General features: G+C 39.1%; 4 protein-coding genes across 4 annotated transcripts; 1 reads left to right on the plus strand and 3 right to left on the minus strand.

Moving 5' to 3' along the window:
• Window positions 1-541: 541 nt before the first annotated feature.
• Window positions 542-2,341, plus strand: BDF20DRAFT_909562 (uncharacterized protein; the record flags this gene model as incomplete). Its single annotated transcript, XM_053083604.1, has 2 exons — window positions 542-1,498; window positions 1,592-2,341. The coding sequence occupies 2 exons, from the start codon at window positions 542-544 to the stop codon at window positions 2,339-2,341; spliced, it is 1,707 nt and encodes a 568-aa protein (XP_052941096.1).
• Window positions 2,342-2,533: 192 nt separating this feature from the next.
• On the minus strand, window positions 2,534-3,884 carry BDF20DRAFT_909563 (vacuolar ATP synthase subunit S1-domain-containing protein; the record flags this gene model as incomplete). Its single annotated transcript, XM_053083605.1, has 7 exons — window positions 2,534-2,770; window positions 2,876-2,961; window positions 3,030-3,128; window positions 3,220-3,346; window positions 3,437-3,493; window positions 3,595-3,727; window positions 3,790-3,884. 7 exons carry the CDS (start codon window positions 3,882-3,884, stop codon window positions 2,534-2,536), a joined length of 834 nt encoding a protein of 277 aa, XP_052941097.1.
• Window positions 3,885-4,015: 131 nt separating this feature from the next.
• BDF20DRAFT_846768 (uncharacterized protein) lies at window positions 4,016-5,395 on the minus strand. Its single transcript, XM_053079761.1, has 3 exons — window positions 5,092-5,395; window positions 4,764-4,993; window positions 4,016-4,655 (listed from the first exon to the last, which is right to left on the minus strand). The coding sequence occupies exons 1-3, from the start codon at window positions 5,297-5,299 to the stop codon at window positions 4,140-4,142; spliced, it is 954 nt and encodes a 317-aa protein (XP_052941098.1). The 5' UTR covers window positions 5,300-5,395; the 3' UTR covers window positions 4,016-4,139.
• A 202-nt stretch (window positions 5,396-5,597) lies between these two features.
• Window positions 5,598-8,730, minus strand: BDF20DRAFT_846769 (armadillo-type protein). The gene is made up of 2 exons (XM_053079762.1): window positions 6,307-8,730; window positions 5,598-6,215 (listed from the first exon to the last, which is right to left on the minus strand). Exons 1-2 carry the CDS (start codon window positions 8,263-8,265, stop codon window positions 5,889-5,891), a joined length of 2,286 nt encoding a protein of 761 aa, XP_052941099.1. The 5' UTR covers window positions 8,266-8,730; the 3' UTR covers window positions 5,598-5,888.
• Window positions 8,731-12,302: the final 3,572 nt, after the last annotated feature.

The following is a 12,302-nucleotide window of genomic DNA, read 5'->3' on the forward strand; positions in this document are numbered from 1 at the left end:
GGTATGAGCAAACGAAAACAATAACTTCTCCCCTTATTTATTTTTTCCGACTTCGCATCCAACGATCAACTTATCGCTTTGACACTACAATAAAACCTATATGAAACAGAACAACTACCTTTCATTTCTAGAAAACACCTCGATCATATGTGGCTCCATGAGATTTTTGCAACGGGAGAGTGTGTTCTAAAGCTCCATTATTGTTTCTACACTAAAAATTGTTGAACTATGATAGGATACCCAAGCCTCTCTTTTTACCACATATCGCTAAATGTCTTTAAACGAGTGAGCAACTTTTTTGATCCAATTAAGGTGTAAAGCGCTTTAATAGCTGCTGACTTTCTATTGGTTTTTCCCTACTTTAACTCATTTCGTGTCCCACCACACCCCTCTTTATTGTTATTCTTTGCAGTTTTTTTTTCAGCTCTAATGGAAGTGTAAAGTCCTCCCAACACCCCATAGTGCACCATATTTACTCTATTTCAACCATCATTATCCATTGCTATTCATTTCGGAGACGGTAACAAGATATAAAATAGACATGCTCATGGTCAATATATCCAGCCATAGAATTTTCCACCTATTCTTGCTACAGCTATTTACCACCACTGTCTTACTCCTGTCTGTTGCCTCGACCAAAGAGATTCCATTCCACGATCAAAACATACAATACTATGGACGTTGGCAACGAACTTCAACATATATTTCAAACAGCTGGCCCGGTGCTTATTTTAGAGTGATACTTGATAAAACACGCTTTATCAAACTTGACCTATTCGACAGTTCCACTTCTGTTACTGTACAGCTTAATAAAGGACAGTACCGATCGTTCAACAGTAGCACCAGTAGTATCATTAATTTGTTTCCTGAGGGTCTAGATACAGAGGGGCCGCACGAACTGACAGTCATTTCTAACGCGATCGCCCTTAATGAGCTTGGTACTCGCTTACGATCTATTCTCGTTGACGAAACCAGTGTGACCTTACCGCCCTCTCGGAACAAACCATCCATAGAATTTATTGGCCATGACCTTACTTTAGGCTTACAAAGTAGCCAACAAATACTGTCCAGTTTCTCCTGGAAAGCAAGCGAATTTGCAGGCTTAGAACATTCGTATGTTGCGTATGAAAATGCTACATTGATTGACGGTATAGAGAATATATATTTTGATGGGTTGCAATCGAATTACCATCAACAGCAACAAATAGCAGTAAACAATTCTCTCTGGGGTGTTGTCGTTTTACTAGGCACAAATGATCGACACAAAGGATACGCTTCCGATGAGTATTTAGATAGGTTGACTTTGTTCCTATCCAAGCTACGACGACAACGATTGAGCGAGAATGCACCTATCTTTATTCTATCAGAACCTTTAGGCGATATGTATCGACCTTCTCAGCAATCCGTTCTGGATCTAACACAGCAAGGAGATCAATATGTTTATTTTATAGACACAACAGCTTGGTTAAGGTACGGCCTTACATACTACAAAGATGATGTAAAGTATATCTATGGATATATACAATATATATTTTTCAATTTAAGTCAGTTGGGAGAAATGAAAAGGGGTATTAACCCGCTGTTTTTACAGGGACATTTAACAGATACAGGACATGATCTATTGGCCAAAAAACTAGCTACTCTACTCGAAGCAAAATTAACCCATCCCAGAGAGCCATTGCCTGGTCCGCTACCCAATCCTAACCTACCCGGCGATTGGCAAACAACGGACATTGGCGAGGAAAGTCGTATTGGTTTACCAGGAACCGTTTCAGCAGATTCAGACTCTACTTTCACATTATGGGGCTCAGGTGCTGACATAGATAATGAAGCAGATGCTTTTCGGTTCGTCTATCAACCTCTTTTAGAGCAAGGCGTAATCGAGGGCACCGTCCGTTCCCATTCGGCTTTTGCTAAATGTGCAAAAGCTGGGATTATGGTGAGAGAGCATTTAGGACATGGAGCACCTTCTATCATGATTGGTATTTCACCCGCAGAGGGCATCTTTATTCAAATTAGATACGAAAATACCGAATCGACTAAATTGATCAAGAAGATGAAGGCTGCACCCCCTTATCGTTTACGATTGATACGTCATAAAGATAATCATATGTTTGAAGCGCAGATACAACACGTAGAAATGTCAACTAATACTGATGCTGTATGGGAATCCTTTGCCATTATACCTTTCGTTCTTGCTCGTGACGTCTACGCTGGTTTAGCTGTTACAAGTTGCGATACCTCAGTTGTGAGCGTTGCTAAATTTACAGAAGTCGCTTTGTATCATACCGCATTGATGGCAGTTGACACGGCGAAACCTCATTTATTTGAGCAACAATAAAATATATCCTCATTTCGATATCTCATCATATTTACACACATACAAATATTTTTGAGAAGTGGGCTATCCAGTCTTTTATTATTGTGGGAACCAGATATGAATAACATCGGATAAGAGATATAAAAAAGAGGAAAGGGGGAATATACCATTGAACGTTTTAAGTGTTTGAAAGGAAAGTTTTCATCGCGCTTATTAGTTTGTCTTTTTCTGCTTTGCTGCTGCTGCTTCGAAACGAGTAGGTGTTTGAATGCCTACTAGCCAAGTGATACCTGTTCCTGCAATGAACATGAAGAGGAACACAATACCGAGCACCATAAAAACGCCAGGTGTAAATAATTGATACTTTTCAAAGATAGGACGATTGTCAATAGGTGTAGGAGCGCGACGATGTAGATGCTGCAAGTTACGCTTTTCATTAGCAATTTTACTCTATTTTTTGTTGAAATAAAATATAGAAACAATCATTAATCTCTTGTCGTGACAGACAGCGTCCAATGACATCTGCAATACTTTTTTCTTTTTCGGTTCTGTTACCTTTGCACTATCAGATGTGTAAATAAAAGCATAGTCGTTGTCAACTTTTTCTTCAACAATATCAATGAATTTTCGAAGTAACGCGTCTAAATTTCGAAAGTCGTGAGTTCCAATGATTTTTCGATTTCTCGCTAAGGGACGTTAATTCACTTACCATTTTCTCTTAACCTGCCGGTATCATCCTCAAAAGCGGGGAAGGGAACAAGGGCGACCATGGGTTCATTTTGTTCTATGAAATCATCATAGGATACAGCTATATAATTTTTAGATTTAAGAAAGAGTCAACAAGTTACAAACAGAATATTTAGCTTTTCTCAATAGTGAAACGAACACAAAAAACTCACTTGAAGGATCTAGAATGGATACAGAAGACTGACATTTGCTGGCAATCTTTTTGGCAACATCGTAAACATCCACACCATCAGTAATATATTCGAAGTGCACCTGTGTATTTGCTTGACTACTGCGATCCTATGCAAGTTTATCCATGAACGGCAAATATATAAGCTTTCCACAAAAAGGATTTGTATGAGGTATGAAAAGAAAACGGAGATACGTTACTCTCATATGAGTGAAAGCATCCGAGACTTCAGAACGAGTGAAATCAGTGAAGTGAAGCTATCAATATACAAGCGTTTTTTTTCAAGTCAGTGAGTGTTGCAGGGATGAGGAAAAGACTTTCAAAACCAATTCTGCTAAAAGAATCTGTTTCAACAAACCTCAGGTTGGTTAATTATAGCGATAAGTTTGGCTGAGCAAATATCAGGCGATAACGAAGACAAAATGGTTGATGAAGCATCGGTATTGCTAATAACGAGATGATTATCGGCCTTCATCGAATTGTCGATATAACTATATAGAATAAAGTGGTTAAGCTTTTTTTCCTTCCGTGTTGGAACAGTAGAATAGCTTACTGTTTGCGAGACCACATGAAACAAGGGACAGTGGACTCGAAGGCTGCCACCATGGAAGTCAATGACAATAAGGATGCAACAGTGATGAGCTTCATATTTTGTTGCTGAAACACGGGGAAACAAAAAAGCAAATAAGATAGAAACTGAAATAGTATCTAATGGCAGAACGTTTGTAACAGCGAACGGGTTTGGTATCAAGTCACATTGACCAAAGTTCGGTGTAGACTTAAATCAGCGCATTTGAACAGCTTTTTGATTTTATTATGATTGATATAAAGGCTATGATGGAACATCAGGTATATTTGGTATATGTACAAGGAGATAAAGAAAGTACGATTATAATGTTATTGTTATGGATCTTCTTCTTCCATCTCATCATCTGCTTCGTCGGCGGAGGTGTACTCTTGCCTAACGCAATTGAAGTTCGCTGGAGAATTATCAAAATTATGCGCCCAAGTAACGAGGCTTGAAGGATCTTCAACAGACAAGTCGTAGTTAAGACAATAAAGGAATTCTCGTTCCAAACAAGCAATTTTCAATGCGCGTTCTACATCAGAACATGTAGAGGTATCCGTCTGTGAGTCTATTGAGATTTCTGGTTTAACAGTGCTTTGTGCTGTTGAATTTGCTTTTACTTTGGTATTTTCAACCTCTGTAGCGTTGGCATCCAAATTTTGAGGGGTTGTCTTTTTCGGTGAACTGGGTGGTGTGATTAAATTAACTACTCTGTTTGCTGACGGTAACTGTCGCATACTGGTATATATTATCAATCGTAGGCAATCATACATATATTTTAAAGCTATGTTGAAGGCAACGATTATCATTCGAAAGCAACATCCAGGGCTGCCTTTCACATCATGGTAACGCTAATTTTTCGTAATGGTTGTGCTAGAAAAATTAGTAACTGTCATATGATGGATAATGAAATCCAGGTATTTCAATTTCTTCTTTTTTTTTCTGGATCCTAACTGTACCTTCTTTAGACGCTCTACATATCTCATTGCAATCAAGAGAGTTGTGCTAGGGCAAATTGTAGTGGATCCTAAGGGATTCTGACAAAATACTTGAAGAGCTATATCGAACGGTAAAGCTGCATCCATGCTGGCTGCTTCGAGCATATTTCGAATCATGCAAAAAATTTGTTTAACCTTCTGTTGACAAGGCTTTTCTTCCCATGCTCGAGCAATATAGCAAGAAATGTGAGCTTTACAACAAAAAAAAAACCCATACCAGGAAAATCAAAAGATGAGTAATTTGATTGATAAATGCTTGGTGTTAGCTTTTTTATCGTTATAGACTTACCTACGCATCGATCGTTCAACCGTTTCCGTCCATTTAGTTTAATAGCTTCTAATAATGCACAAGCTTGACTGTATTTACAATTATTATATGTTTTCGTTCGTTTTTTGGATGTTCCTTGTTTAGTGTTTCGTTTTCTATAAGGGCACTTGTTGGATCGCTGTATTTGCTGGATTTCTTTCAAGGTTTGTGAAGTGTGATTCGTCTTCATATAAAATGGATATAATTCTGAAGGTGTATTCCTACTACAAAGTAGTTAGGATAGTAGTGAGGAAAGCTTTTAGTTTTTTATTCTTTAAATGTTTGTAAAAGGGGGAAGGAGGAAAATTTTACTGGCTCAAAGCATTTTTAAGCTGGCAGCTCACAGGATTTGTAATTCACACATTGCTGAATAATCCAAATGGTGCCTGCCCGCATATATTTGCTCTGAGAACGAAATTTGATTGGACAAAGTTGTTCTGGCTTTAAAGCTTTTTTCTTGTTGAAGTACTTTAGAAATCAATAAGCGACTGGAGTTGTTACTAAGACATTAAAAGACTACCATTGATTTTACATTTTTACGTACTATTATAAAATAAATACTTAAACCAAAAGAAGATAGATTACTGTTTATGCTCGTGTAAATCTAATATAGATAAATCAAATAAGAGAGGCTTTGTCTTTTTATTCTTTTTTTTTTAAAAAAATTTGCTATCATTGAAACCGTCAATGATTAATTCGTTGCAGGAAAGCCTTATCTCTTGACTTATACTACTTTTTTTTTCTTTCTTTATTATATCTATCTTTGTATACACATAAAATTAAGAAGTATGAAAAGCATTTTTCAGAGACTCAAAAGCACTACCGTTCACTTCCTCAGGTGTAAGTTCGCAAGCTTTAAGCAGTTGTGCTACGAATTTGGGAGCTTGAGGTACATCAATAGTCAGGTCATCATAACCTTCCATGAAAGAAGTGAAGGCACCAATAAAATGTTCCTTTGATATAAGATTTTGAGAACGAAGGTACGTTATCGTGTCGCACATCTTTTCGACATCTTGCGCCTTTTTCTCAACGACAGTAAGCATTTGACCAACAAGAAGAATGAGGTAATGAGGGCAATCCAGCTCCTTAACGCACTCAGATAGTTCCTGTGTAATAACAGTACGTTTTTTGATCAGCAAAATGCATTGCAAAATTAACTGTTGGGAAGATTATATCATAGGCTGATGTCACTCTTACCTGTTTATCATTAATACTGAAGTATTCTTCAAGAATATTCTTACATTTACGTTTAACGGCTTCATCTGATAATTTAGGTTTATCGGAAGTGAGTTGTGGCGATGATGCAGGGGATAGTGTGGCGTTATTAGCTGTGGCGTCTGCTGACTTTGGTAATAAGTCAAGTGGTTTGCGATCTTCTGTAGTGGATTTTTCGCCGGTAGACGAAAGGGCACTAAACATATTTGTGGCAGGACTAGCTCTACCGCTATCGGCAGATGCTTTAGTGTCCAATTTAACACCAGATTTACCGCGGCTTAAACTGGGGAAAGGGCTGTTGGAGGGACCCAAGATATTAGTTCTAGGACGACTTCTATCCATTTTACCAAAATTCGAGAGATCAGTAGCTCGGCTTTTATTGGCACCTTGCGATACTGTATTCCAGTCGTCACTGGAAACAGTTACATTATTGGTATTGCCAATATTCAAGTTTCCGTTGTGTGAGTTATGGATTTGATTTGCGCCTGATGAGGATGGAGACGAGAAGCCACCACGGAATGAGCCAGTACGAGATACAGGGTGATTATTATGACTGTTATATTGGTTAGCATTGGGTATAAAATGGCCACGAGAGCTGGTATTACGTTTCGTAGCTGCTGCTGCTTCCTTAATTTCTTTATCCTTTTCAGCTTGCTCATGAATCTTTGCAATAGTGGTAGGTCCGATTTGCTTATTGGCTATTCTAGGTACCCACTTATCTCTACGCAAGTCCAGCACGTCTTGAATCATGAATTTAACACGAGATGTAAGCTTTGGACTGCTGCTCATTTCATTCTTCATTCTTGTCATAACAATATCCACCCATTTGGCAGTCTTAGGCTTCTTATCCAGAACTTGTCCAATGGTGGTAAGTAACTTACATAGCGATTCTGCCTCTTCATCACCTGCATTCTGTGGATCATTACAAAGCTTGATCATACAGCTATACATGATACGTTCGGAAAGCATATCAAGCTTGAAAAGTTCACCAATAAATTGAATTAGACCGAGGCCTTGACGCTTAGCCTTAGCAGCAGCATAATATTCATCAGTAAGCATAGTTGCTTCATCTACAACTGGCATATTAACTTTCCACCCCTTTTCAAATTCGGATTGGCAACGGTTGAACAAGTATTTCCTGAAAAGAAGTACACCGCTGGTAGGTTTTCCTTCATTATCTAAAATGCTAGTATCTTTTATATCGTCTGTCATATTATCCAGCATATATCTACATAAGCGAGCCCACATACTGGCGAATGCAGGTTCATCACAAGCTTTTTCAAATGCCAACTTAATAACAGTACGTAAAGACCGACCATCTTCTTCTTTGGCAGATTGCTTAGCATACTCGAATATTTGTCCAGCAATAGAATCAAACTTCTCTAAAGTTAACTTATTGAGGAGAGCATTAACTTTGCGAGTGATGTATTCTTGTGACATAAGTTCGCCTTCCTTGGGAGCTTCGGCTTTCTTGAGGGCACTGACAGGGACCCATCTGTTTTCACTCTTGGGAAGAGGAAGATCGTCCAAAGGAGCACCTGGTGAGGCTGGTGCATTATGCTGTTGAGGTGGATTGCGGATAATTTTCATGCCGCCAAAATTGCTTCCACCACGTCCACCACCACGGTTCGACATACCGCCACCGCGAGAACCTTGACGCTCCATATTCTGTGTACTATTGTTGCGGACAGTCAAAGGACGACCCATATTAAATTTACCCATTTCCATACGGCCATCACGGGATCCCATTCGGAACATATTGTTATCATTGTTCATGCCACTTGGAGTACGAGGAGCTCTGTTACCACGGTCAGAGTTTTGGCGTTGAAAATTTGCACGACTATTGTTACTTTGTTCCAAAGACTCTCTAATGACTGAAAGGTCGAAATCTGTATCCAAACAAACGGGGCGGAATTGCATCATAAAGTTTGTGCTGTACATTAACTTCTTCTTGTCGGTAATATTGGGACCTGTAATTCCTTCAGGATACGTAATTTTACTAAAATCATCGATCAAAGTAGCCTGAATAGGCGGAGCCTTATTGATTACCGTTGGTGATGCTAGAGGTGAATCGGTGACAAGACTGTCATGGGTAATCAAAGGTGATGGTACTCGTCCAACTTTATGAGCGCGCAACTCTTCTTGTTTTCTTTTTTCAGCTTCAAGTTCATGGATAACACGTCTCGATTCCCGTTCCTCTTCTTCTTTTCTACGTGCTTCATCTTCTTGCTTTTGCTTTTCTAATGCTGCGGCTGCGGCTGCGGCTGCTTCTTCAGCAAGCCGTTTACGTTCTGCTTCTTTTCGCTCCTCCTCTGCCTTACGCTCGGCTTCCAATCTCTCTTCCTCAGCTTTACGCTCGGCTTCCAATCTCTCTTCCTCGGCTTTACGTTCTGCTTCTAATCTCTCTTCCTCGGCTTTACGTTCTGCTTCTAACCTCTCCTGCTCGGCTTTACGTTCGGCTTCCAGCCTTTCCTGCTCTGCTTTACGTTCAGCCTCTCTTGCCTCTTCTTCGGCCTTTTGTCGAGCTTCTTTTTCAGCTTCTTCGCGTTCCTTCTTTTCACGTATCAACCTATCACGAATCGCTGGATCGACAATTTCAATACGTTTCGACACATGTGACGGTTTGACAAAATCAGGTTTTGCCTTGAGAGGTTGTGGCGAAGGCTTTGTACTGTTTGTAGAAGTGGTACTACTATTGCTATTTCGACGGCGCGCTACAAATGAAGAGCTGGTATCAACCACTGTACCGGTTTCGGGATTGATGATAGTGATAACTTTTCGAGCTTGAGAGGGTACGGCGAGCATGGGTGGACCAACAGTGTGTGGTGGTGGTTGTGGTATCATGTAAGGCATAGGCATGGAATATTGAGCAGGGAAATACTAGAATTTTTAAATGGGCATGATTTAAGAGAAAGTGTCAAATGTTTTATCAGATGCTTGTTTAAATTACAAACAGAAACTTTTTAAAAAATCAAGCTTACATATTGACCAACAGGTGGCCAATTTGCTGTCATTGGGATATTGGACGGAGGTGTAGCTTGTTGAGTGTTGTGAGGAGAGAAATTGGCACTAGGGCCATTCTTCTTGGGCGGGTTAAATGAACTCAAATTAGGAGACGTCGTCCTATGGTTTATAGTAGCAGAAGATGGCAGAGTCTGTTGTTGGGGAGATTGGTCTGGTAGTTGTGGAGAATATTGCACTGACGGTTGTTGTTGCGTAGACTGGTGAGAAATGTACGGTTGCTGACTATTCGTATTATTATTGCCAGGAGATTGCTGCTGTCTATACGTGGAATGGTTGTTGACGCCATTGTTATCAGCACTATTATGGTAGTTATTAAAATATCTATGGCTGTTATTGGTAACATTATTATTAGCATTGTAGTTAGTATGGTGTGGTTGTTCAGTCTGATTTTGATTATGATTATAGTTGCTATTAGGATGGAATTCCTGTCGAGGTGCGAAAGATGCTGCAAATAACTTATTCTGACTGCTATTCCGATGCGGCCTTGGTATCATATCTGGTCTTTGCTGTGCTTGATGAGCTAACGTAAGCCAATATATTGTTTTGTAAGTAAGTAGGCATAAGCGAATATTACATAAAAAAATGAAAAAACCTACAGTTTTCCGTAGAAGGTTGGATAGGTAACGGTGTAGATGGCTTTCTATTAGTGTACCCATTATTGAATTTATTGTTATGGCTACAGTTTGAAATAAGTAGTTTAGAAAAAAAAGGTTGACTGAATAAATGTTAGCAATAAAATAAATGAATGCTTTACTGATAGCTATTGTTTCTATGTGTGTGATAGCTTGTGTGCGTCATGTTGTTGTTGTTGTTGTTGTTGTTGTTGTTATTAGGCCTGTAGTTTCTGTGATATGGTATTTGTTGCTCAGCACCTTCCGTTTCTTGTTGTGCATTATACTGTGAATAGTGATGACTTCGCGTGGGTTGATGTTGCGATCCACTAACACTTCCTGCCGCCTGAGCATAGTTTACTTTGTTACTGTTATTCTGCCGGTGCTCTGTATTACGGATTGTTCTATTCATATATTATACAGACTGTAAGGGAAATTAAATTTCCAAAGTGCAGGTAGAGCGAAGAATAGATGAAATTTATATAAAGAAGAAAAAGAAAGCAGATAAAATATCAATGGTTGTTATTATATTCAAAACCCTGTAAGCTTATTATTTCGAAAAGTTGCATTTTTTCCCTCTATCATCGAACATCCTTCTTCTGTGTGAAATTGAAATTCCGTATAGTAGGTGAAACTTCAATTGGATAGAAAAATTAGGCATTTGGCCACCACAACAACACTGTGTGATCTGTGCATTCAAACAACCCTGAAAAGGGGCAATTTATGCACAGCAAAGACAATCGTATGACATGTGCCTAGCAGCACAACGACCAGACAACAACCTGAAATTCGTCACTTGTCGAATTTAAGCTGGCAGTGAGGCTATTTGAAGCTAACACAGTCAGGCCGGTAAGTATTGCGTTTCCAAAAAAAAAAAGTAAACGTCGGTTAGTGAAACTTTCTTGTCGGTTGATGAAAAGTATTTGTCGAATAAAGTTATTCGTCGGTTTTTGCTATTGTCGGTTGGGCCAAAGAATCCTAAACAACGAACTGCCCCTAAATACTTTTTTCTTTTTTTGCAATATGATAGACACGATTATCAATGACAAACAGATGCGAAGAAAATATAGGCAAAATGAGTTTGCAATGACATGATTTTGGTTAATCAAACCATGAGTAAATCAAAGAATTATGAGATAGCCAATAAGCGGAACTGGATGTCCGTCAATGAAAAATTTGTAAAAATCTCACTCGATACCAAATCTTCCAGAAATCCGGAAGAGAAACCATCAATAATGAGGAGTGATACCCGCTTTTCACTTCTGATACAGGGACTACGGTTAAATATTTCTTTTCATTGGCCAAAATTTTGTGACCAGCACGTAATGTCTTAAAAATACACTGTGCCTGCTCTGGCCAGTTCAAGTAGGTGTAAATAACATTAAAAGCCCTTCTAGGGGACAAAAGGTGAAAAAGAAAGGAAAAGGAAGGAAAAAGAAGAGGTAGAAGGTAATAATCAGAATACTAACAGCTAAACTGATAACCAATCTATAAATTATTGGCCTGGATGATCTAGGGGCGATGGGTCAACACGGCGGTGTAAGTGATCCAATTCACATAGAATAGAAAACATTGCAGGCCATCGTCTACGCCTAGCAGCAATGAAAGGTGGATGAGGGGCTTACAGTTTGGAAGCATAATAAGTAAAAAGGACATGGGGCTAGGGATAGTCGTGAGGAGGAACAGACGGTAGTGCATGTCGAAGCAGGTGATTGTATGAGATCGCGATAGAGTGATCGACGGGTATCATGGGCAGGTTTGGGGAAGACCACCAGGTAACCAACCAAAGCACCATCGAATCATCCGACTGCGCTCGCTAAAGGACATGGAAAGCCATAAAATCGCATCAATCTGGAGTTTCTTACGACGTGATGAGAGCCGTTTAGTCTAAGATAACATTCTTTTGTAGATATTGGCATCGTAGTTTGCGAAATGCACCGCTAGATATCAGGATCTACAGTCTCTTTCTTTTTTGTAGTTAATTCACGTAACTTATTAGAAGTGACTATCAAACGGACAACGAATTATATTTGATGTAAGGCAATAAAAGGTATGAGAAAAGGCATAAACTGTAAAGCTACTGCAGAAAACTATTAAATATACATTTCGAGCTCGTACTGAGTGTTCGGAATCGAACCTCGTCTTGGTAGACTACAGTCTTTTTGATTGCAAATCGAAAAATACTACTGGGCTACTTTCGAAAATTAATTCTATTCATGAGAAAAAATACTAAGCTGTTTTAGATAAATATACCATAGCTTTCAGACGTGCTTACCGACGAAATACTCAGACTGTTAATCAAATTGTGAGTTAAATAAATAAGGTTCAGCCTTTGACTATACT

Source organism: Mycotypha africana (genome assembly GCF_025528875.1).
Source record: "Mycotypha africana strain NRRL 2978 chromosome Unknown BDF20scaffold_1, whole genome shotgun sequence".
Taxonomy (NCBI): Eukaryota; Fungi; Mucoromycota; class Mucoromycetes; order Mucorales; family Mycotyphaceae; genus Mycotypha; species Mycotypha africana.